Below are 26,545 nucleotides of genomic sequence, written 5' to 3'. Positions count from 1 at the left end.
ATTTTTATAAGATCTTTAAATGTTATAACCTATATATAATCTGTGCTTTGTATGAGCCGGCGCGGTTTTATTATGAAACATCAAATAATTCACAATTCGATTTGCCGGGTTGCGAGGCGCAGGAAATTTCTGGTCAGTGATAATAGTGTAGAGTTTACATAAACGAACTCTCACCATCCTTTTATTTATCTACGCGTATATAAATGTAAGTACATTCTGTTTCGATAATAAAATAATCAATATAGTAATTGAACAATTTACGAAAACATATCACTTAAGATATGCCGTTATCTTTGCTAGTTGTTTATTTAAGATATACCTATGCAATTTAAAATGATTGTGGGACAGTAGATATTGTGTATTAAATATATTTTTTGTGAACTATCGTCTTCGCTCCTCCCAAATTTCTCAACAGCACTGCGTCATTCCAGTAAGTTATTTTTAAAACGAACTTCCAGATAAATTAATACAATTATTAGTTGTTGTTTCCTTGTAAATTGTTATAATTATCTCAATAATTTAAATGCAAAATCAAATGTATACCTAGTTTTACTTTGATAATTGAAGCAACTTTTAAATATGTTTTTAGAGAGCTATATTTATTTAAGGTAATTTATTTTAACCTACCCTTCTATTTAAACAATGAAAAAGAAACCCAACTCATACTACGTACACTTAGTACTATACAAATTAAATAGCTCTTGTATGAACAGTAATATTGATTTTTCTAATGTGTGTGTGAACAATAACAAATAACATGGGTAACTATTGAATATGAATTATAAATAATTCTATTTGCTTTTTTATGTATATTCGTGATTACTTAATTTTATTTTACCTACTAATATTCTAAATATGGACAATTTGCTTTGAAAATGAACGCTAAGTAACCACACGCTAAACGCGGAACTAATCTCAGGAAGTACTTGTTCATTTATCGAGGAAGGCTACGGACTACATTACAGTGCGTTAATCGTTTCGGTGTACCCCATTATACCTGTGGTCAGAGTTACCTCGGACACTTAGAACGAGCAAAGTCAATGCAGAGCAGATGAAAGCTTAAATACTTAAGCGTTAGCATTAAGAGAGGATCCGCACTATAGTGTCAGTCACGGTTCTCACACAACGAGAATATCCATACCGTCGTTCTGGTCAAGTTCCGGTCTAATCACGCATATAAGAATATTTCTTATATTAGAACATGAGATCGGAACGTGTACGAACCGTCGCCATCACTATAATGTGCGCCTTCCCTAAAGCGGAGAACATAGTGTCTTGAATGCTCTCTGCCTGAAAAAACTTCAAGCTGAAACCGACATTATTGGTAGTGATTGACTATAAATATATTCGTATAGTTATCTATATATATAAAAGGACTTGTCCTTACTGACTGAGGTAAGACGCACGCACAGCCGTAACCGCTGTGCGTAGAAACGTGAAATTTGGACAAAAGTTTATTTTCGTAATCTGGACATCCACTAAGAAGGGATTTTGAAAAATTTTAACCCTAAAGGGGTGAAATAGAGGTTCAAAGTTCGTATGGAAAAAAAATTAAATCAGCACTGATTTTTATAAAATTTGAAATTTAGATTTTTAAAAGTATTTTATTGAACACGTGTTTCATCGTTTTCTAGAATTCTCCCCCTAAGGGTGCAAATAAGGAGTTGAAAGTTTGTATGGAAAAATCTTTAAACCGCCACCGATTTTTATAAAATTTAAAATTTAGACTCTTAAAAATATTTCATTGAACACATGTATCATGGGTTATTAGAATTTACCCTTAAATACGCAAGCGAAGCTGCGCGCGTCCGATAGTTGTTTATAAGATTACTAGCGACCCCCTTGCGGCTTCGCCCGCTTTTACTACTGGATTATTCATATAATGTAGGTATGTTTGCAAAGCACTTAAGATAATGTGAAAATTAATTAAACCCTAATGCAACCCGCATTTTCGTAGTTTCAATAAGGATTTTCCAATTGTTTTACACAGCAAGGATTTTTTAGTAGGTACCGTAATTTTAAATCTTTGCTACTAATCTTTTCAAGTACTTATTAAAATATATTTAAATGACTATTTTTAGATAGTTAAATGACTATTTTTAAACGGAAGAATTTAAAAACAAAAGCCTACCTACTAATAACTACTACAAAAAATATGAAACCAAATATATCGCGCTGAAATAATACATAAAACTCTAATTATCCAATACGTGTAAACGCATCTAAATCTTCGTTGCTATGCCTCTATAGCGGGCGGGTTTTTTTTTCGAGCTTGTGGTTAATGCTGAAGAGGGTATTCTGTCCCTGATGAAAAGCAAGCACTACGTGGCTGACTGTGAGGAAAATTAAATAGAATGCATTGGCCGGGAATCGAACCCGGGCTGCCCGCGTGGCAGGCGAGCATTCTACCACTGAACCACCGATGACTGCTCATGACGCACTTGTATAAGCAAAACGTCGCGGGGCGCGTTTCGCAGCAAGGATGTTTTGATATTGTAACAATTTCTAAAGTACTTATTAAAATGAAAAAACAGTAAAAGACAGTTTTGGTCTACATTAAATGGCCAACGTAACTAATATACTTATTTATATGCTGAGAGTAAGGGATAAATGAAACTTGAGTAACATACAGCTGATGTGTCAACAATTAAATGCGTTTTTCTCTAAAACTATTCGCAATTTCGAAATAGTGTAAACAGCAAATTTTATCTTCGTTTAACGTAGAAAATTAATAAAGTATTTTAAAGGATAAGGATTAGTACCATTATGGAAAAATATCCCTCACAATAAAAAATATATTGAAATTACTATTTTTAGACAGAAATATGATCACTACACGTTATCCTTAAAAGATAAAAATATGCTCTCGCGGACTTTTTTGTAGATTTTTTTAAGAGGAATAATACTCCAATACATTATTTTCATGTAGTACTTACCATTAAAGCAGCGCATGCGCGAAAGTGTCTCAACGGGTAGGACTTTATACACATTTATCGTATTTATGTTAACTTACATAAGAATGTACAAATAATAAACTATATATAAACCTTCCCTGAGAAATACACGACCTAATGGTGAAAACCGCATAAAAATCCGTTGACTGGTTTAGAAGAAGAAGAGTTAGAAAGTTCAGACAGACACGAAAAGCAACTTTGTTTTATAAGATACTAGCGACCCTATTGCGGCTTCGCCCGCTTTTACTACTGGATTATTCATATAATGTATGTTTGCAAATCACTTAAGATAATGTGAAAATTAATTAAACCCTAATGCAACCCGCATTTTCGTAGTTTCAATAAGGATTTTCCAATTGTTTTACACAGCAAGGATTTTTTAGTAGGTACCGTAATTTTATGTCTGTGATACTAATCTTTTCAAGTACTTATTAAAATATATTTAAATTACTATTTTTAGATAGTTAAATGACATTAAATAATACATTCAACTCGAATTATCCAATACGTGCAAACGCATCTAAATCTTCGTTGCTATAAAGGCAGGCGGGTTTTTTTTTTCGAGCTTGTGGTTAATGCTGAAGAGGGTATTCTGTCCCTGATGAAAAGCAAGCACTACGTGGCTGCCTGTGAAGAAAATTAAATAGAATGCATCGGCCAGGAATTGAACCCGGGCTGCCCGCGTGGCAGGCGAGCATTCTATCACTGAACCACCGATGCGTGTAAGGCAGGCGGGAGCGGCGGACTCGCTTGTATAAGCATAACGTCGCGAGGCGCGTTTCGCAGCAAGGATTTTTTGATATTGTAACAACTTCTAAAATACTTAATTAAATGAAAAACAGAAAAGACAGTTTTGATCTACATTAAATGGCCAACTAATATACTTATTTATATGCTGAGAGTAAGGGATAAGTCAAACTTGACTCGATCGTTGATGTGTGAACGGCGTGATGTGTCAATAATTAAATGTGTTTTTCTCTAAAACTATTCGCAATTTCGAAATAGTTTAAAAAGCAAATTTTATCTTCGTTTAACGTAGAAATTTAATAAAGTATTTTAAAGGATAAGGATTAATACCATTATGGAGAAATATCCCTCACAATAAAAAATATATTGAAATTACTATTTTTAGACAGAAATATGATCACTACACGTTATTCTTAAAAGATACGAATATGCCATCGCGGACTTTTTTGTAGATCTTATTAAGAGGAACAATACTCCAGTACATTTTTTTCATGTAGTATTTACCATTAAAGCAGCGCATGCGCCAAAGTGTCTCAACGGGTAGGACTTTATACACATTTATCGTATTTATGTTAATTTACATAAGAATGTACAAATAATAAACTATATATAAACCTTCCCTGAGAAATACTCGACCTAATGGTGAAAACTGAAACTAATACTAAAACTAATCCAAATCTGTTGGGTGGTTTAGAAGAAGAAGAGTTAGAAAGTTCAGACAGACACAAAAAGCGACTTTGTTTTATAAGATATAGGATAGGATAGGATAAGGTACAGTTATTGTAAAACTGTTTTCGCATTATTGCGTAGTTAGCATACGAGCATGTAATGTTAGTGATGATTCATTCTGTTCTCTTAACTTTAACGTACTAAAAACAGAGGATTTTACTACTTAGTACTTACCACATCTGGGACGTATCGGTTTTGCATACAGATGCGAATATGAGTTACGGATATAAAATTATTTCGAATTAATTTCGGTAGCTGATAACAGATTTTTGAAAAGTTGTCTATTATTCTGTCTCTTCTTGATAGCAATTTACCTACATTATTGCAGCGGTGTCACGTGAGAGATTTGAATTTGAATTCTGTAATAGTGCATTAAAATTAGCGGGGTAATCCGTTCGCTCTGACTACCCCGCTAGGGATAAAGCATGAAGCTATGTAAGTAAGATAATTACATACATAGCGATGTATGTATGTAATTAGCAAAATGGATAAAAACGTTAATCTCTAAAACTTTTATGTGCAAAGTGCAAATATTTGGATGTAGATAAGTGACTGATAAGAGAAAATTCAAATCCTTAATGTCCTCTCAAAATCCAAATCTTCAAGCGGGCGAAACGAAGGCGACGCTATGCTAGTCTATTTATATTTTTTAATTTTATACTTTTTATATTATAATTAATAAATGCTAATAATATTCATTAAAATATGAGTTATATGAATATGAGTGATGCAACGGTTTTTTGTAAAACGAGTTCCTACTGCATTTAAGTCTGGAAAATTTTAATATTAGATACATATATATAGATAAGGATATTTAGTTAATATTATATATTATTAATGCATTATTATATGCAATGCAATATTATTTTTAATGTAAGAATGTATGGATTGTTAGTAACCTTAATAAATAAATTATTTACCTTGTAGAAGGTAATCGTGGCGTAGCGGCGGCACAGTGACTAAACTCGACGGTTGTGGATTCCACTCCCACTTAGGAGAAAGAGTTATTTTCATTTTCTCGCTCTGGTAAAACAAAGCGTAATTGAGTTTCGCCACTCAACACTCGATGTTTTGATAAATTAATTTTTAACAAAAAGAAAAACCGACTTCAAAAAGTGAAAAATAACTTTACAAAGATTTTATAATTTTGAAGTAAGATCTTCGATCATCTTCGTGCCTTAACGCAATGTCATAAGGTTGGATTTTATTGAAATGATCTTATGTCATAAGCAGTAGCGGCGTTAGGGTAGGGCGAGGCTGGGCGACCGCCCAGGGGGGCCGGATAAAAAGGGCGCCGTAGACGCCCGTTTAGGGCGCTTTGCGCAAAGATGTCTCCTCGCTGCAGTGGCGTAGCTAGGGTATTTGCTGCCCGGTGCGGCTTAGGGGACTTGATGCCCTTTAAAATGGTCTAAGAGCTAAAAAAAAAACAAAGTGATCGTCGACTTTGATTACGGATTATGGGGAGTCTTCTGGAGAACTGTTTGATCTGTTACCTGCTGCCGAATTTTCTAACCGAGGAGGGTTTTTCAAACTGAAGCTAATAAGGACATACCTGCGATCCACAATCTAGCAATCTAGATTAACAAACTTAACAACTTTGAAAATAAAATTGCAGAAAACATAGACTTTGAATGCCTAATAAAAGAGTTCGCAGATAGAAAGGCTAGAAGAAGTGAAATTTTATTAATTTTTTTCATTATTTTTTTTAAATAGATGGTTATTTCGTTGTACCCATTCCCTTTTTTGTATGTTATTGAATTGTAGTTAGGGGGCGCCGAAAAAACTTCGCCCGGGGCGCCGGTAGTGCTAAAACCGGCACTGGTCATAAGTCTGTCATAAGTATCTGTGTAATAATATACTGAATTGATGTTTATATTGACTGGTGCCATATTTTTAAGCCGTATTTGTATGCAATCCTTTATCCAGTGTAGAGTTGATCGAAGAGTAAGATAACACCTTACCTACAGTTTTTATAAAGTAAACGAATAATCAGTAAATTAAAAAATAACTATTATATACCTCTACTCTCTTGTTCAGCTGTCTAAAAGATCAATTTGGGATCCGTTATATAACAAATACTCAGACTGCCTGGAGAGAGTGCAAAAGAAGTTCTTGCGTTGCATGCACTATAAATCCTGTCATAATTATAAACCATACTATCAATTACTGCAGAAGTATAATCTTTTAGAGTTAAAGTCTAGGAGAATACAAATGCAAGCTATGTTTTTATATGACATTTGCCATAACAGATACGATTGCTCTGATATTGTGAATAGTATAAGCTATGGAGTGCCTACTAGATCATATAGGCGGGCCTGTCGTTCCACCCATCATCTTTTTGCCACGCGAACGACTCGTACTAATGCAGGCCTACGTGCACCCATTCAGCACACATTAAATTCCTTCAACAGCAACTTTAGCCATATCGACATTTTTGCAAATACTGTAAGCGTTTACAAAAGATTGCTATTTGAGGAACTGTATGATGACACTTAATAAATTGTAAATTTTTGTAATTATAATGTACAATCGACTCTCAACTTTTAAAACTTATTTATTATATCTAGGGTAAACGATGTTGATTTCACAATTATTATATGTATAAATTATATTATATATAAATTATGTTATTGTGATATTGTTAGTTTACCTCAATAAATCAAAAAAAAAAAAAAAAATGTGCCGACTAAAAATATGTAGATTTACAATTTTTCACACTTTCTATTACCACCAAAAAAAAAAATTGCAATTGAGACACTATGTGTACAATTAAATATATTATGTATTTGTTTTGTAATTAGTACGACAAAATTTGTAATATTATCACTTTTTTTTGCCTAAATTAGAAAATTAAAAAACAAATATTTTTGACAGATGTCACGGCTAGACTTAGTTATATTTGGAGCCACCGGCTTCACGGGCAAACATGCGGTGATGGAGTTTGCTCGCTTATCCAAGAAATACCCTGAAATGACTTGGGGAGTGGCTGGTCGAAGCGAAGCTAAGCTAAAGGAGCTATTGGATGACATCTCTAAGAATAGTGGTATGTTTGTTTATATATATTTTACTGATTAATCTTTTTGTCAGTGTCGTGGAACTGTGACTTGGGCTCCCGTGGTTGTGGGTTCGATTCTCTTTTGAGTAACGTTTATGTTTTCAATATTTCTCTTAAAAATTTAATTGATTTTTGCAAAAAAAAGAAAAATGTCATTTATGGTTACAAAAAATATTAAAATAAAAAAAAATGTACATATTTTAGAAGTCATATTCCGGTATAGTATGAATAATTTAAATTTAATTTAACGGATTTAAAATATTGGTAAAGAAGCCTCATGGTCAACTTAACGTGTCTTCTAAAAAAGGGTCATTTGCGTAACTGTGAACCTGACCTTGAGGTTGCTTAACATACCTACTATTTTATACATATAATGCGGCTTAACATACTATTTTATCTGTTAATTAACCCATTTATTATTTCGGCGTGTATATTTGTCGATTTGTTTTCTTTAGACTGTTTCCTAAATTCACTACAATTTTCTGACATTTGAATCTAAAAAAATTAGAATCAAATATGCAAAATTTAAATATAGATATAGCCTTAGGTTTCAATATAGTTTGGCTTGAGTAGCAATCTAACCTACAGCTACTGCGTCCTTTCATCCTAACTGTTTTTAGGGTTCCGTACCTCGAGGGATAAAGGGCAACTCTTATATGATCACCGTTGTCCATCTGTCAAGATCATTAATTTATTATCAGAACTAAAAGGCTAATGAACCATTATTTCGTATTTGACTTCATCTCTATAGTAACTTAATATAAATAAACTTGCTTAACATGGAATGTTCACGAGAGTATTACAAAAAACACACCTTTGTTGTTTCACCAATTAGTTCATATAGGTGGGTTAATGTGAATTCTTGCTTCATTACTTACCATATGTTGTTTATGCCAAGTTATTATTATTTTTAGAGTTAATATATTTATGTAATATTTAAAGTAAATGTTTGAATCAAGACGAAAGTGATAGTTTGGAGGTTCGATTCCCTCTCGGGAGCATCAAGTATTTGATATTTTCATTTCCTCGTAATGGTAACGGCCTTCCTGAACATGCAATGCCTGAAAAATTTGGCGGAAAATTGGGAACGGAGTGTCTTAAACTTAATTATTATCTATTGATGAAACCGTCATCTCAAGATTACTTCATTTTCCGTTTTTATTTTTATAGCATTTTTTGTTGTATAATTTATAATTCATAATTAGTTTTAGCATAATTATTTTACATTTATGCGTAATAGACATATCTTATGACTAAAATTCAAATACAAGTTTTTGCAACATCATCATGAGTTTGTAGTTTTATAGTTTGAGTCAACTTTTTTTTATTAGACTTTTAATTTCAGCTTCACGATGTATCTTATATGTAGGGGTAAGCAGTGGAAACGTAGTGTTAAGATACTCCATTCCCCTTTTCCCTAAATTATCGAAACATTGCTTGCTGAATGGTGGAATTTAATGCGCCCCCCTTTGTCTTGTTACCAGAACGGGGTATTAAAAAAAAACATTTCCGCGAGTGGAAACCGAACTCACAAACGTCGCGTTTTCGTTCAGTCTGCTGCGTTTAAATCGAATTAAATTACGGAATATTGTGTGTATATTTTATTTATAGTATGTAGGTATATTATTAAATACTTATTATTGTTAATCTGTTCTTAACCAGAATAGGGAAAATTTTCATTGCAATTTACAATTAAATATTACTGAGATTAGTCTTGGCGCAGGGACAATATTATTTTCTTACTATCCTGCAACATGCGAGATGCAGCTTGAAGCTGAAAAAATCTATTAAATATTAACATTTGATCAATTAATTGTTCGGAGATCACTTTAAATTATCAATTAATTGTTGATTGAAGTGTAACAATTCATTTAAGTACAGGGTATGATCGATTGTTAATATTTTTTTATTAATTACAATTAAAATTTACCCAACGCCCTACGATTCGAGTAATGTGTGTTTGTATTCACAGCGCCACTGGCGTTAAATGAAATTGCTTTGTTAAACGTAACCTATTACAGCCGCCAAGACGGAAATTGCCGTGACTTATAATAGTTAACTCCATGAAACTATACTTGTATAAAAGCTTATAGATGTAATGTAGGAGTTTGTTTGGTTGAACGCGCTTGTCTAAGGAACTACTGGTTCAAAAAAAGAAAAAATATGTTAGATAGTCTATTAACCAAAGGAAGCTATTGGCTTGGCATCGTGTTAATCATTTTGATGACAACTGATAAGTTGTATCTACAGTCTAAATCCCCTCGACCAGCTAGGTTGTGTCATGGATCATTCACCACTTTTAGTTGTTTCCATTTGACTACAGATGTAAGAGATAATTTAGGATAAAAAGAAGAGAAATCAGTATACGGAGATAACACAGGCAGTGTTATCTCCGTCAGTCTATGTAACACTAGGTTCCTCTGTCTACTTTCTACCCTGTAGGAGCTGCGGAGTGCAGCGTGAAACTAAACAAAAAAAATGCATGTACGAGTGTAGCATTCCGCATGCCCTATAGTCTGTAAGCAAATTTTGTACTTGTATGTTTTCTATTTTGGAAGTTTATATGCAAGCACAAATTATTCTAAACGCTATCGCTAGCGCTAACGTAAATACATGAATGACCTTCTACACTTTGGGATCTCATTCGCTTGGGAGTTAATAAAACGCTGAGTTGGAAACCGCGTTGGTGCTTTTGTACATTCACAATTTGTTTATTCATAAGAACATATTAAGTACTAAATTACTAGCAATAGAGATTTGTATTGCTAAAAGATGAAAACAGTTTTTGAGGCAGAATGCCAGTAAATTTTAAAAAATATTATTAGAATATTTTGGCGGTCACTTCCACAAATAAGTATTTGAGACTCCATTTCAATAAACCACCTTCATACACCGCGGAGCACTGAAGGAAGCGCCAGTGCTTTTTAGAGCTCGTCTGATTAATAGTAAGAAGTTTCCAACGCTCAACGTCCAGAATGCAGAAGTTCTTGATTAAATATGTTCTGTATTATCGGTTTTATTAACGCTCGTTAAAAATCTCTCGTGTGTATGAGGTCTAAAAGTTTCTGAAGAAACAATTAGTGTTTTTAGACACGCTGTATTAACTTATTGTTTTGTTTCATCTATATATATAAAATCGAAAGGTCACTCACTCATCACGAAATCTCAGAAACTACATGTGCTAGGAATCTCAAGTTTTGCATAGGCGTTATTTATAGGACGTAGGTGCTCGCTAAGACGGGAATTTGCAATATTCGACTTCTAAGGGGTTGTTTTTGGGGTCGAAAGTTTGTATGAAACTTCTTTACTACAAATGCTAGGAGTCTCAAATTTTGCATGGACGTTACTTACAAGACGTAAGTACACACGGAGACGGGAATTTCCAATATTCCACCTCTAAAGGGTTGTTTTTAGGGTTGGTAGTTTGAATGAATCTTCGTTACTATAAGCGCTAGGAGTCTTAAATTTTCTATGGACGTCACTTATAGGACGCAAGTACACACGGAGACGGGAATTTCCAATATTCCACCCCTAAAGGGTTGTTTTTAGGGTTGGTAGTTGGTAGGCATGAAACTTCGTAACTATAAGTGCTAGGAGTCTCAAATTTTGCATGAGCGTTACTTATAGGACGTAGTTGTTAACTAAGACGAGATTTTGCTAAATTTGATACCTAAGCATGTAGTTTTGGGGTTGTTATTGTATATGCAATTTCGTAATTACAAGTGCTGGTCAAAAATCTCAAATTTTACATACGAATTATTTTAATGTCTATGTGTTTTTCGGGATATAAGTTATAACATCTGTTAACTATATAATGTATTTCATATTCTACACATAATTAAAAGAAAGTGGGGAAAGGAGTGTCTCAACGCTAGGTTCCCTTTGCCTTTACTCTGTGCGGAGTACAGTGCGTAAAGCTGAAAAAAGAAAGATAAAGAGGCCAGTCGTGGTGCAGAAGCACGAAAGTGTTATAGTAAATGCGACTGGTTGTAGGTTTTATGTCTACTCGAGGAAATGAAATATTTATTTAAATTTATATTTTCATTTCTTCGCTCTGGTGTCGAGGCGAAGCGTGACGTTGAGTTCCATCACTTAATACGCAATGCCTCCAGAAATGGGCGGAAAATAGGGAACGGAGTATCTTAGCTCTAGATTCCTTCGGCCCACCCCACTGTGCGCTGGATACAGCGTGAAGTTGATTATAAAGATATAAAAACTTAAGAATTAGGTCCATTAATATATCGATAATAGAGGCTTAAAACTACTTTTGTCTCCGATTGCGAATCTTGCAAAAATGACTGGTATGATGGATGCTGGCAAAATCAAAGTGTCAAGCCTTTTACAGAATATTGGATGCTTACCGATTCAAATGGTTCTAAGTTGTATGCAAACATATGGTTCCAAATGATACTGGGGCGCGTGCCTCAAGATTAGAACAGTAATTCATATGAGGCCGATCTTGGGCTCTTTACATTACCAATCGGTGTTTTGACGTAAAGTAATGTCTCGCTCTGCCGGTGACTCCCAGTGTTTTTGATACCAACTTGCTATTGCTTTCCGTATATTCGCGATACTGACTGATAGTTACTCGAAACGTTAAAGCCCAACATGTTGATACTGGGAGTATATGAAAATAACATTTTTTTTGTTTAAATTACTAATGCTCTATAACAAAAATTTACATAAAAGTGATAAGAGCCCTATCAGGAATGAATCCCTGTCAAGGCCAGTTATTTCGTCTTTAAGTCTGTTTATGCAATTGTAAATTATTTGAATAGTTCAAATTAATACTTATATTTCTTTTTAACATGGTGAAAGCAAAAAAAAGAAAAGAAAAATTAACCATATCTTTGCAATATTAACCATAATAAAAAAAATAACCATATCTTTGCGTATATTTTGCAATATACGTTCTAAAAAAATCGTTAATATATGTATTTACAAAAAAAATCTTTTAACTGATCTTAAATAGTAGGTAATGTAGGTTGCATTCTTTTAAATCATTCAAAATTCTTATAACAATTACGCTAATATGGTACCAATGTTATTGAAATGTGCATATTAGAAATCACTAAGTGCGCTGCAAACATGAGATATTAGAACATAAAGTAATACAGTATATTGAATTAATAATTGTGTAATTTAAGCGGGCGAAGCCGCTGGCGGTTGCTAGTGTTCATAATATATGTAAGGAATTAAAAATTCATTACATAGACTTTTATGTTTACTTTTTGCATTTAATCTTTAGGGATGTTAGAACATACACACAGTACACATATTAAAATATTATATATTATAACTGTTTTTTCGTGCTGTATCTCGCATGTGGCAGAGTAGGCAAAGTGACAGTGGCGTAGCTAGGGGGGTGCGAGCGGTGCGGTCGCACCGGGCATCAACAGGAAAAGGGCATCAAAGTCGACGATTAGTGTGTTTTTTCTTTGTTTTTTAGACTTTATACCATTTTAAAGGGCATCAAGTCCTCTAAGCCGCACCGGGCATCAAAAGGAACGGTCACTTTGTTTTTTTTTTATAGAAGTCATCAAGAAAAAAGAGGGATTAAAGTTGACGATAAGTTTTGTTGTTGGTTTTTTTTTTTTTTTAGAACTCATCAACAGGAAAGGGGCATCAAGTTCCCCGAGCCGCACCGGGCAGCAAATCCCTAGCAATACCCTAGCTACGCCACTGCAAAGTGAACCTAGTATTAAAATACTCCATTCTCCTTTACCTGTCTAATTTTCGAGACAGTCGTATTGACTGTTTTATACTTATTATTAAAAAAAAACAGCTTCACGCTGTATCCCGCAAACAGCAGGGTAGGCAGAGGGATCCTAGTGTTACGACACGCCGTTCCCCACTTTCTACCGAATTTTGGAGGTATTGCTTATTGAGTGGCAGTACTCAACGCCGCGATCATGTAAATTATTATTTTTAAAACTTTTAAAATATTACATACATCCATAGCTTCACGCTTTATCTTTAACTCCTCTCTTTACCTTCCTCGATAAATTAACTATACAAATAAAAAAAAAAACAAAACAAAAATGTTATTTATACAAAATATAAATACAAGCCTTCGAAAACACAGTATCAAAGATACTGGAGAAAGTTTGGCGCTCCGTTCTCTCTGACTACCCCGCTAGGTATAAAGCATGAAGTTACGTTATAAATATAGGCTTGTTACTGCACAGGGAGAGTATCACCAAATAAAAGACGTCGCTACGAAGAAACTATGCTCTCATAAATCTAAAATAAACATGATATGGCTATAAAAATTTCGTACAAACATATTTTACGATCATCATCGATATTTTCATCAGCCAAAATTAATCATACTTACCTACAAGTATAAATGTCAAATTAGCATGAAGTGAGTCATATTCTAGAGGCTATAATAATAAATTGTAAGTAGTTTATTATAAAATTGTTTTCTCCCGCTGCTTTGCCCTCGTGGTCAAATGAAAATAGAGCCCACTCGGGGGAATAAAATACTTATTTAATATTTTCTCGCACTAGTAACGAGGAGCGGCTCGGCGGAGAGTTCCGCCTCTCAACACACAATGTTTCGAAAATGGGAATAGAGTATCTTTACACTGGGTTTCGAGATTCTCTCTGCCTTCCTAGCTATATGCGCGATACAGCGTGAAGCAAAGCAACAGATAGAACTGAAAACTATTGACCAAACCGATGCAGAGACAATAATTTCACTAAAACACTACTGTTTATGAATCGAACCCACGATCATCGCGTATATGGTCAGGCACTTGGACAAACGAAGTAGAAACATGGAACGTTGAGTAGCGGAACTTAAACCCTTTTTTAAAATGCTAAAATTAAAATTATTTATTTTCTTCGGGTTAAGATTGAAACTATCACTAGTCACGAAGGGTTCAATAAAAATTTCTCATAATTATAGGTATTGACATAATTATATTATAATACTAGTGGACCCGGACGCGGCTACGCCTGCTTAAACTATAAGAATATTTATTAAATATATTATTTTCAGTTTTCAATAGCATTAGTAAGAAAATATAAGCTTAAATAATCAAAAAGTATAATAAGTAGAGGCATATTATTAGAAAAAAATATCTGAGAAATTGAAATAAACCAACAAAAGAAGTAAAAGTAACTAAAGGATATTCTTAATATTAGAAAAAGTACCTAAAGTTTTCCGTACGTGCGTACATAGATATCGACTCTACGAAATAACTAAACATTTCTCTCTATTAAGTAGGATAATTTTAGCGGGCAATATCAAATAAAATAAGAAGAGAATCAAAGTGTATTTTAAATTAATTATAAACAGCAAATAAAGTTCGAAAATGTATGAAAATTTATAAAACCGTCAACGTCATCTGCCCGTTCGCGTCGGTCATACTGTGCCGCCCGCTAGGTGGCTAGGTCATTTGGAATCAGTGACATGTCCTTAATTATTTATTAGTATGTTATACAGTAAACTATAATTTCAATCTAGATAAAATGCTAAAAGGGACTATTATATTTATTTTCATAAGGATGAATATCAAAACGTCGCGGTAGCGGTCGCGTAGCAACGACGGTTGTTATTAACATGGCAGAATAAATTGCATGTCAAATTAGAATGTACTTTAAAATATATTAGTATATATGTGTAATGTAATGTTATATAGCCTATAGCACTTCTGAAGAATGCAGCTTTCATACAAAACAAAAACAATGAAAAACGGACCAGTAGATCCAGAGATCTTAGCGTTCAAACAAACAAACAAACAAACAAACAAACAAACAAACAAACTCTTCCGCTTTATTATATTAGTATAGATTTAATTATTTATTTCACAGGAGAAAATTTGACATCAGTCAAAATAATAGTGGCAGATGTACAAGATGAGAAGTCCTTGAAAGACATGTGTGCACAAGCCAAAGTGATAGTGAACTGTTGCGGGCCGTACAGACATATTGGTGAACCTGTGGTCAAAGCGGCCATCGACGGCAAGGCCAACTACGTGGATGTCAGTGGAGAGCCGCAGGTAGGTTGGATATTTATATATAAATGTGCAGTCATCCCTCATAGGATCCTGGGCAGAGGGAGCCTAATAGTTAAAGGAACGCATACTCATAGTTTTTAACGACGTTTTTGTCTCCTGAGAATTTGCTTAATAGGCTTTTGTAGTTTACAATCTAAGTAATGTCCGTTTTGATAAGTCGGTCTCAAGTTTGAGTTCGATCTTGAGGTGCTGTTTTCATTCATAGGAATATATTTTTTTTACTTGAGATGGATTTATAAATACGTGTCTAAGCAAAAAGGTCACTAAGCCGAATAAAATGAATAATTGAATATGTTATATACGTGCTATGTTAACAAATAAAAAACGCCAATCTACGCAAGTCTACGGTTACATGAACATTTGTTGCGTAATAATTTAAATATAATATGATGACATTGAAATTACGGTTGTGTTTGTTGGTTGCAAATGATTAAATTCTATTATATTATATTATAGAAACTCCAGCTTTTGTAAATGATTATAAAAAAAAATATTCTTATATTGTGAGATGAGTGAGAAGCTAAGATGTCTTTGATTCGCCTTCGATGTTTATTTTCTTTCAAATTAAAATATACTAAGGGATGGTTTTAATGAGATATTTATTTTAATAGGTCTTTCTTTAAAACAAAGCATAGAGTTGAGTTCCGCTAATGAACACACAATGTCGTATTAAGTAGAAAATGAAGAACGGAGTGTATTAACACTTAAGTCTGACATGTGAATCAAAAATGTTTTAAGTTATTGTTTATCTAAAAAGTAATGATTCTTTTAAAAGCGGGAAAGGAAAATATCAAGTTTCTTTTATATAAATTTAAACTATACTATTTAAATTTATTTCCGTAGTTCGTTGTAAACGGAATAATTAATCGTTGTTACAGCATCAGAAAGGAAACAGAAGTTGCAACTTCCTTGTTAACGAGTGCATGCCATGTTGCCATATAAACTTTTGTTACTTATATACCTATATATTTTTTTATTTTGTGAGACATGTAGAAAATTTATTAAAAAGGATAGATATATGTCATTCCGTTTCTTGCCCATTTACATATAACTGTGTCGGTGGCGAAACTTAACGCCGCGTAATAAAAGTAAACGTTTTAGATATGATGGATTATATATGATACTACCGGTAGTCCTATCTAGGAAACCCGTAGCGTGACAACTCATCATACTTATCTTTCCCGTTGTTTATACGATACTAGTGTTGTCTGTAAGTGATAGGTGCATTAAGACTCAGTGATCAGACTTATCCCATGATGATCAGTCATCAAGAGTCATAATATGCCATTAGTACCTGAAGTTTGGAAGTATTTTTGGTTTCACACTCTATTACGGACATAGGGGGACATAGCGGGGTATGTAAAGGGAACCTGGTGTTAAGATGTTCCCATTAAGACACATCTGTTCCCTATTTACGCTTACACCTCTGCACCACGACGCCTTCAAGTTTTTTATATAAAAGGTCAAATTAAGCTTTAATGTAAAATATTAAATGACTAACCTTGACAATTCAGTTCAATTGTCCGTATGAATAAGTTCTTTGACTACAAGAAATCATAACGAAATAGTGATTAATGCTTATAAATCTTAGTTCACGTCTATTATTAGCAACAATATGCAATATAATTGAATTTGAACCTTGAACCCACGTCCTTCGATCTTAGTGGGCGGTGCTTGTTGGGTAGACATACCAATTGCGTGATAACATAATAGCGCAAAAACTGTGTTGCTTTGTTTTTTTCCTTATTTTTTTTAGGGTTCTCTACCCATATGAGCAAAACTATAAAGTAGGTACTGTTTCACTCTTTAGGAGCGAACGATATTAAGACTTCGATGCCTGTCGGTCTGTATATAAAAATATATATATATTTAAGGAGAGCCTCCCACACAACAAACGTGATTAATTTATAGATGATATCACAGTATGCGTGCTCGAGTACAACTCGCACTTGGCCAGTTTTTTAAAAGACTATTAGATATATTATGATTTAACAATTTGGACGGAAAGCGGACAACAGTATTTACAGAGGTTCTCTTAGCCTATCCATTGTTATACTGGGAAAAGTGTGGATTTCAATAGTGAGTATAATGAATATATTGTTATTAGTTACTTCTTTAAATTATGCGGGGTTCCTGGAAAAGACTTTATTGATTGAAGAATTACTTGTAGGTCCCGACTGTTCATCCTAATAAACTCTTAAAGGGCTTGTTCATTTTCTTTTTCGTTTCATGCAGTCGGGGTTATTGTTTATTTAAATATTTTTTTATTTTTAATGTAGTTCTTATTACGTAACTAGCGCCCCGATCGCGGCTTCACCCGCTCGAACTACATAATTTTTTAATTTACTAGGCTGCATAACATCCATTTTCAAATTATAATATTTAAAACACATTTTAAAAACTATATCTACATTGAAACTTAAATTTTTAGCCAATTCAATGAGAAGTTCTTTATAGCAATTTTATACAACAACATTATTTAATATGGTATGACTTTTTTATTTATAAAGCGACTAAAATAAAAAAAAAAAAACACTTAATGTTAGGGAGAGCTTGCCAAAATACAATAGTGATAAACTGTTAATGCAATTGAATCGGTGAAGCCGTTTCTGACATTAACGTGAACAAACGCACAGACAAACCACCAAAAACAACTTCTTCTCTTACTTTATTAAATTACACTAATAAAATTTTTTACATATCATCCACGTACAGACACACACCTACGCGTTGCGATTTTGTTATAAGTAGATATTGATTGCTCGCACCTTGATCTTATGAACTGTAGTAACAATATGTAATTACCTATAATAAAAATGTAAAGATAGTCAACTCTGAATATAAGATAAAAAAAAAATATTTATATTTATTCCCAAAGATATTATACTAAATAGCGCTATAGAAAATGTTAGTCAATATGATCCTGTTTCTGCCACTTATAAAAGTTACTAGTGATAAATTATATGTGCATTTAGTGCGAGTCAATATGTATTTAAAAAAATAAATTAATAAATAGGCAGCAGGGTTGGCAGACGGGACCTAGAGTTAAGCCACTCGGTTCCGGGGGCTTTCCGCCGAATTATGAGGCATTGCCTGTTGAGTGGCATAATTCAACGCCCTTTGCCTCGATACCTCGTATAGAAGGAAGAAATAATGATGACCTGGATCTTAACTGCCAGTGCAATAATAATTTTTATCTTGATTTTTCTCATTATTTTAAGTGTCAAGTCATTTTTATTGACATGAAGGTAAATTATAAAGCTATTAGTGGAATGAATAGTGATTATCCATTTTTTTATTACTTTTATAATTTTATAGGAAGAGTAGAAGTAGGTGATTGTTTTTTTATCGTTGTTTTTATTTTTTTAACGTGAAGCGTCACGTTATATGTTAGGTACATGTAGCAGGGGAGACAAAGGTCACCTAAGAACTAAAAACGCTAAAACACGCTATATACCACTTTATACCGAATTTTAGCCTCCTCAATCTCTCCCAATTTTTGGACTTCTTACCATACATAATTCATTCCTCCAAGTGCATTCAACAACCGAGCAGGGTAAGCGCAGGTAGCCTAGTGGCAAGACACTACTAACCAATTTCTGTCGAATTCTGGAGGCATTGCGTTTAGAGTACTGGAACTCATCGCCGCGCTTTTATCTAGACACCAGAGCGAAAAATTTAAATATGAACTATTGAATTTCCTCGTATGGGAATCAAACCTTGTGCCTCTGCGTTACGAGTGGCCTCTATTGCAATTTGTTTATATCGTACCTTATTAGGATTCTTGTAGACTTATGGGCTGGTTTTGTATATTACTGACAGACCAAGTCTTTTTTCGCATAAATGGTATCTTTGACCTTTAAATACACGTGTCAATCGCTTGCGTGTGGTATTTTAATAAATCAACTTCAGTTTCATACTGTATCCTGCATACAGGATGGGCAGAAGTAACCCAGTGTTAAAACACTTCGTTCCTCACTATTTTGTATTTAAAATACATGTTTATTAAATAAGGCACATATTATAACGTTTTATTTCAGTTCTCACGTTGCGCCCCTGCGCAACGACTGGTCTCTATACATTATTCTGTTATCCTCTTTTCACAAATTTACGTTACAATGGTGTTATATTCACTAGTTTGTATTTATTTTTTGTTTTTTATTACCTTTTTGAAGTGTTAGATAATGTTGTCCGCTTTGTCCTCTTACCAGAGCCATGAAACGAAATTAATTAATTCCTTCGAGTTAATCGAACCCATAACCCGCGCGTCTACATATTATGTTGTCCACTGCACCACAACGCCCAAGATTAACGTCTCCTAATACATATATACAAAAATCCAACACTTTTCCATTCCAGTTCATGGAAACAATGCAGCTGCAGTACGACAAGGCGGCGCGCGACGCCGGCGTGTACGTCATCAGCGCGTGCGGGTTCGACAGCATACCCAACGACATGGGCGTTATATATTTGCAGCAGAATTTTGGAGGTTAGTGCTTTATATTGTAGGTTTTTGTATATAGCTCTAATATATGTGAATTTTAACTATGGCAAATGTCACTTCTTCTGTTTGTATGATTTTCTTACAAAAAACGCTATAAAGATTCTTATACGATTAGCCTATATAGCCTGTCCTGTCCAGTACTCTACCCCTAGTATACCTTATCTAGTATCTCGTCTCTGGTACCTTATTTAACATAATGGTAAACTAAAATTTAATACTTTTTTTTTCACAAAATACTGAGAATAAATATAAAGAACAAAATATTGAGATTATTCACATTTGCCGGACGTTGTAAGATGTTTATTTTTTATGTTTAACATAGTGAAATTGTGCCTATAAATAATGACTGAAAGAGATGACAGTGAGTTCAAATTTTATTTCTACACTATAGGTATATGTATCTTTTAACTATTTAAAACAATTCTATATAATCAAAAATTTATGTTATTTAAATTACCATTCATAAGCTTTCCTTATTAAGAATATAGTAGGTAATGATATCTACATAGTTTTACATATTATGACAGGTAACATACAGGTGAAAAGAAGATTCACCTGCCGATCAAAAATGCAGGCAAAACGCCAAGTTACGTTTTGTCTTTTTTTATGTTTTTTTTTTAAATATTTAACTATTATTTATTTTTGTTTATGTATTTATTAATGACAACTAAATAAAATACACGTTTATTCTGATATTATAAACATATCTTAATAACTAACGGCTTGGTGTTTACTTATAAGCTGACATGCTTTTCTGAAGCGTGTTTTTATTTAGTATTCTTAAATTATTTTATACATAATAAAATATAAATTAATATCCAGTTTTCCCATTCAATTCATAGGTACCCTAAACTCAGTGGAATCGTACCTGAGTACGTCAGCGCCCCCACAACACGCCCGCGACGGCCTCATCAATACGGCCACCTGGGAATCGGCCGTTCACGGGTAGGTTTCATTATTTAATGGATTTACACTTTTATTCTACATGGAAATAACTATAATTTAGATATGTTATAAGTGCTTGAGGTAACTTTATACCGAGCCTACGGATGTCCTACCTATAGTCTTCCTTGGTAAACGGAGTATCTAACACACAAATATTGTTTTTCAATTTGAACTAGTATTTTCTGAGATTCGCGGGATTAATAAAACAAACTCTTTGGATATCTATATACACATGTACGAGTCGTACTCGTTAGTCGCAAAACAATGTCTTGAATTCTCATGAAAAGTAGAGAATAGAGTCAGTCTTGACATTATGTTTGAATGAAAAAAAACTTAAAATATAACATGTTCTACATTCTCACGTCTCAGTAACTACTTACGTTATGAAATTTGAATATTTTTTTATACGTAACTGCTAGCAATGCATGGAATGTGAAGTCAAAACATGCACATGAAAATTAATAACGTCATAATTGATATAAATTAATCGTGAACCTTCCTACGGGTATATTATATTTAGCGTATATAGCGTATTTACGCTTAAAGATAAAGTTATGTAAATTTTTAACCGACATCTGTAAACGGAGGAAGTTATTAATTCGACAGAATTTTTAATTATTATATAAAATTTTTTTTTTTTTAGTTTTCAAAGACACTTCCGTTCTTTAAGCACCACCGAATCTTTGAGACATTGCCTGTATAGCCTGTGGCAAAATAACATCGAGATATATTTTTTAATACGAAAAGAATGAATTCTGTCTTTTTTATCTACTACTAATCATCTATTGAAAAAAAAAAATTAAAAAATGGTAATTAAAATACTTGTTTTTCTTTTATCGTTGAATTTGATTCACTGTAATTTTATTCCAAGGTTTTCAAGTCTTAAACGACTTAGGCTTTTAAAAATATGTAAATGCGTCAATTATTTATTTTTACAAATATTAATACTTCATTTTGAATATTTCAGAGTGGCGCACTTAAACGAGTTACCGACGTTGAGGAAGAAGTTGTACCCAGAAAGACTTCCCACTTTCAAGCCGAAGCTGAAGTCGCGGTGACATTTTATATTTCTCTGTTAATATATATTGTACTAGCGGCCCGCTCGCGGTTACACCCGCGTTAACTATGCTATTATTAATTTCTGTCTCCATGACTACGTCCTAGTGACGTCTATGCAAAATTTGAGACTTCTAGCATTTGTAGTAACGAAGTTTCATACAAACTTTCGACCCCAAAAACAACCCCTTAGAAGTCGAATATTGCAAATTCCCCTCTTAGCGATCACCTACGTCCTATAAGTAACTCCTATGCAAAATTTGAGATTCCTAGCACTTGTAGCTTCTGAGATTTCGTGATGAGTGAGTGACCTTTCGATTTTATATATATAGATGTAGAGTGGGATCGTCGTGGCAAAGAAGCGCAACAAACGTGCGGTTGTAAACGCGACTGGTTGTGGGTTTGATTCCCACTCGAAGTGAAATATTGAATCTGGTTTGGCACACACATATAGGTTTTTTTGTCCTCTTGCATTCGAGATTTATTTATGTAGCTATTGTGTTATATCTAGACAAGTTTACGGGAGCACGAGTGAGCTTTTAAAAATAACTAAGAAAGTTATATTTAAATTTGTTTTAATTAAAATAAGAACAAAGTTTTATGTTCTTATATCTAACTTAAAATTAACTTAACTAGTGAATCGACCGAGCAGAAGTGCATGCTCTAATCGACTAAAGAATAAAATATAGAATAATTAATATTAAAACACTACGTTTGTTTCCCATGGCATGAGGGGATTCGCGTTACATACGCCGAACGCTGATTAGGCGTTTACCGGTACCGTTCTCACGCCATGAGGCAACATAACTATCTATAAGAAATTATAGATAGTTATGTTTGTTTATCGTTCTAGGTCCGTGATTCCTACTGATATACCTTATTTTGTTGTTATCCGTGTCTCTGTAGGTTTTAATTAATGTACTCATATTTTGTACGCAGCTCGATAAGAAGGTATGGCTTAGTGGTAAGAGGGTTTGAATAGTAAACAAGAGGAGTATGTGTGTGTTCGTATCCCGTTATGTTAAAAAAATCATATGTTTGAAAATTTGATTCTTTTCTTTATCAACACTTAATAAAACGTAAAATATATAAATTAGATATTTTAAATTTTGTTATATTTTTATGGAAAAGTTTTCATTTATTTCGTCATATTTTTATAAAAAAAATAGATATTAAAATTTTGTATTTTACATTACATGACATTTGTATATTTTTGTCTATTTGTACCTGTACAGTTTAGTGTTTTACAAAAGCGGATTTCTTTATAGTATTTTACAGTCTTACAATTTTTTTTTACTTTTACGCTGTGTTAAGACACTCTTTTTACATTAAAACACTTCTGTTTTTACAATAATTTATGTTCTTCATTGTGGAGTTAGTTGCAGGACTGACTCTACCAACACTAATGGTCCAATTTAATAAATAATATTTGGATTTTGCGTATAGTTCCGCCACTTAACAGTGTCTTAAGACTAGATTGCCTCTACCCTCTATAACTGCCCCCACACGCAGGTCTGTCCTGCACGCGCGCGGCGCGAGCTGGTGCGTACCGTTCCCAGGCGCGGACGCGTCCGTGGTGTACCGCACGCAGCGGCGCCTGTACGACAGCGACCAACTGCGGCCCGCACAGGTAACTATCTCTTCCATTCCTCATTATCCGGCCAAAGCCCTAATTCCGTTCCCCAGCTCCAGAAAGGAGCAGGATGACAGAATGCTTCAAAGGAAATCAAACCCACAACAGTCCTTTGTTTGCGCCGCTGCGTCTTCCTCTTAGGTCCCCTCTAACTATCCTGTCATGTACGGGACATGAGGTGAAGCTAAAAAATAATTATTTACTTTTATTTATTAAATTTCAGATAAAAACCTACGTAAAGCTGCCATCGCTGTTCTCAGCGGTATCAATTCTATTTGTCGCAATAATCTTCTTCCTATTTACCCGCACTCGCATCGGTATATGGTTACTGGTTCGATTCCCGGAGTTTTTCACTTTGGGCAAGGTTAAAAAGAATCCCCCCGAAGAGGCAGTTTCCGCTACGAAATTTAGTTTTGAATTGTACGGAGAAGGATGGAACAAAGGTGCAGACGTACATTCTAGTGTGCCTGATAAGAGGGTCAAAGTGAAGGTCAGTGATAAGAAAGTTATAATAAATGTTCATTATTAAAAATGTCTAATAATATTTTTTGTTGGAACCCGCATAACGCGGGGTAGGTAGGGCAACCTAGTGTTAAAACGCTCCGTTCTAAATTATAACATATTTATGTTGAGGAAATAAAAAATAATTCATTCCCCCCGAGCTGCAATCAAACCCACGACCGTCGCGTGTACAGTCATTCGCAAGTTGCGAGGCTGCGCCACGATGATCTCAATTATAAATAACCTCCAATTGATTTAGATTATATTTGTACTTTTATACAACTCTTGTTTATAGTAAAGTCGACTGGGTCACTCAACAATGGTGGTCGCCGCATTTTGCCCAGAGTGGAGAATTAAAAAAATATTCAAACATAATCAATCCCTTAAGTGGAGTGTGAACCCACAACGATTACGCTTAAATCTAGATACGCTGTAATATATTTTGTCGTAATATGTTACAGCGCGCGGACGGTTTCAAAGAGGCGCGGGTTGAAATACCGCAAAAGCCAAATGATCTACCTAATACTTATTATTATAATAGTGTAATGTAAATATATTTTTATATATATAATACAGGTATCTGGTACAAATCCCGGTTACGGAGCGACCGTCGTTTCGCTGCTGTTCTCCGCCATCACTATACTGAAGCAAGCTGATAAAATGCCAGAGTAAGAAATATTGATATTTTCATTGTTATTTTTTTTCTGTATAATAATGTAGGTTTTTGTGAAATTATTGCATTTAAGCGTTGATTCTCTTTCACTTATTTTTTTTAAATATTTGATATATGGACAACCCGAAACAAAATTAATTTCTCAATTTGAAATCTTATCAATAAATAGTTCCCGAGATTATTAGTTGAAGGGGTCAACCAAACACACTGTACAACTTTATAATATTAGTATATATTTGTGTAATTAACATATGTCTATAATAATATTAATTTGAGACCGTTGTGGCCTGGTGGCATGAATATGTGACTGTATATGCGATGTAGGTTCAATCCCTACTCGAGGGAATTAATTATTATTTATTAATATTTTTATCTCTTCGCTCTGGCACCAAGGCAAATGCACTGTGTTAACACTTAGTTGTTCCCTCTGCCTTGTGCGGGGGATACAGTGTGAAGCCGAATTTCTTAATACAAGTTTATAGTTTTAACTTCCCTCAATATAGATTAAAAAAAGTGTTTTTTCGACATACTTCCAGGCCCGGCGTTCTTACAACTGGCGCCGCTTTCCGCAACACCGACCTCATAAAGCATTTACATGAGAATAATCTTAAATTCGAAATTGTTGATTTCGACGAATAATTATTTCATTGTATTTATGCTCTCTTAAAAATATATACTATTCTCGTAAAATTATTTTCTTTTAATTCAATTTGTAAATAATAGATTTGTTATTAAAACTAATAACACATTAAAATAAAAAAAATGAATTGAATCAGAAGTAACAATTGCTTAATAAAAATACTTGAATATTATTGCTATAAATATGATTTAATAAAATGACTGAAATTATGTATTTTTTTATATTTTATATTAATTCTTTGGAAAGTGTAGTTGTTTTTTAATTTAATGCGATGGTCGTGGATTCAATCTCATATGAGAACTGTTTTATTTTAATATATTTGTTTTTTCAATATGGTGCTATTCTTAGTTGGGGGAATAAATTGTTTTAATTTCCTCGCTCTGGTAACAAAATAAAATGCAGTGTTGAACTATTATTCCTCTACCTACTCTACTTTTTTTGAAAATAAACAACTTATATATATAATATTTACATATAGATGTATTGTTTCTATTAAATGTTTTATATATTATATATAGTAAAGCCTAAACCAAGTGGCCTAAGACATATAAAAAAATATAGTAACATTTATATTTGATTTTTTTTATATATAAGTGTTAGAGTTTTTTTATGTTTGTATGAAACATTGTTTGGAAATAACTATAATTACAGTATTTACTTTTATATCACGTCACTAGATGTAACAATTACCTCTCTAAAAAAGTCGAAATCATTCTTCTTTGGTACTATGTATACTGGTACTTTATATAATATCGCAATAATTCTTAAAAACATCATAAATAACTCGGCCTTGAAATTGTTATTATAATACGTGGTTTTTTTCGCAGGCAGTAGGTTAATTTTCTACAATTTAAAGCATATTATTAATAAGTATTAATTGTATTTTAATTTAATGTCGTTTAATAATTTAACGCAGTTTGTATTTATCAATGATTATAATATAAAAGTGGATTATTAATTTTTTTTTTTATTATTTTACTACATTGGTTTTCTTTATTCTTTGTGAATGACTGTTGTAATAATATTTGTAATTAATAATATTTACAATTTAGACTGAAACTATGGTATGAAGATTACAAAA

The 26,545-nt window shown here is 33.4% G+C and overlaps 1 protein-coding gene across 2 annotated transcripts; it reads left to right on the top strand.

Annotated features, from left to right (window-relative positions):
• The first annotated feature begins 45 nt into the window (after positions 1-45).
• On the top strand, positions 46-26,422 carry LOC146539764 (saccharopine dehydrogenase-like oxidoreductase). 2 transcript variants are annotated; one of them, XM_085207221.1, is made up of 10 exons: positions 46-205; positions 7,305-7,473; positions 15,307-15,494; positions 19,872-20,001; positions 20,859-20,961; positions 21,929-22,015; positions 23,530-23,647; positions 23,874-24,140; positions 24,728-24,819; positions 25,361-26,422. In XM_085207221.1, exons 2-10 carry the CDS (start codon positions 7,305-7,307, stop codon positions 25,461-25,463), a joined length of 1,257 nt encoding a protein of 418 aa, XP_085063347.1. In that variant the 5' UTR covers positions 46-205; the 3' UTR covers positions 25,464-26,422. The 2 variants fall into 2 exon arrangements, with proteins under 2 accessions (XP_085063347.1, XP_085063348.1); XM_085207222.1 differs by lacking the exon at positions 46-205 and adding an exon at positions 267-430.
• The last annotated feature ends 123 nt before the right edge of the window (positions 26,423-26,545 follow it).

This window comes from Heliconius melpomene, chromosome 3, assembly GCF_056956725.1.
Source record: "Heliconius melpomene rosina isolate 202511_hmr_F chromosome 3, ASM5695672v1, whole genome shotgun sequence".
NCBI classification, from domain to species: Eukaryota; Metazoa; Arthropoda; class Insecta; order Lepidoptera; family Nymphalidae; genus Heliconius; species Heliconius melpomene.
The sequence above is the reverse complement of the archived record's forward strand: the minus strand, read 5'-3'. Positions and strand labels throughout refer to the sequence as shown.

What these genes read in the sequence shown, in the direction of transcription:
- LOC146539764 (XM_085207221.1), top strand. Translation starts at nt 7,305, where the DNA reads ATGTCACGGCTAGACTTAGTTATATTTGGAGCCACCGGCTTCACGGGC. An exon ending in TTTGCAGCAGAATTTTGGAG is followed by an intron (nt 20,002 to 20,858) that starts GTTAGTGCTTTA and finishes TTCAATTCATAG; the next exon opens with GTACCCTAAACTCAGTGGAA. An exon ending in TGGGAATCGGCCGTTCACGG is followed by an intron (nt 20,962 to 21,928) that starts GTAGGTTTCATT and finishes TGAATATTTCAG; the next exon opens with AGTGGCGCACTTAAACGAGT.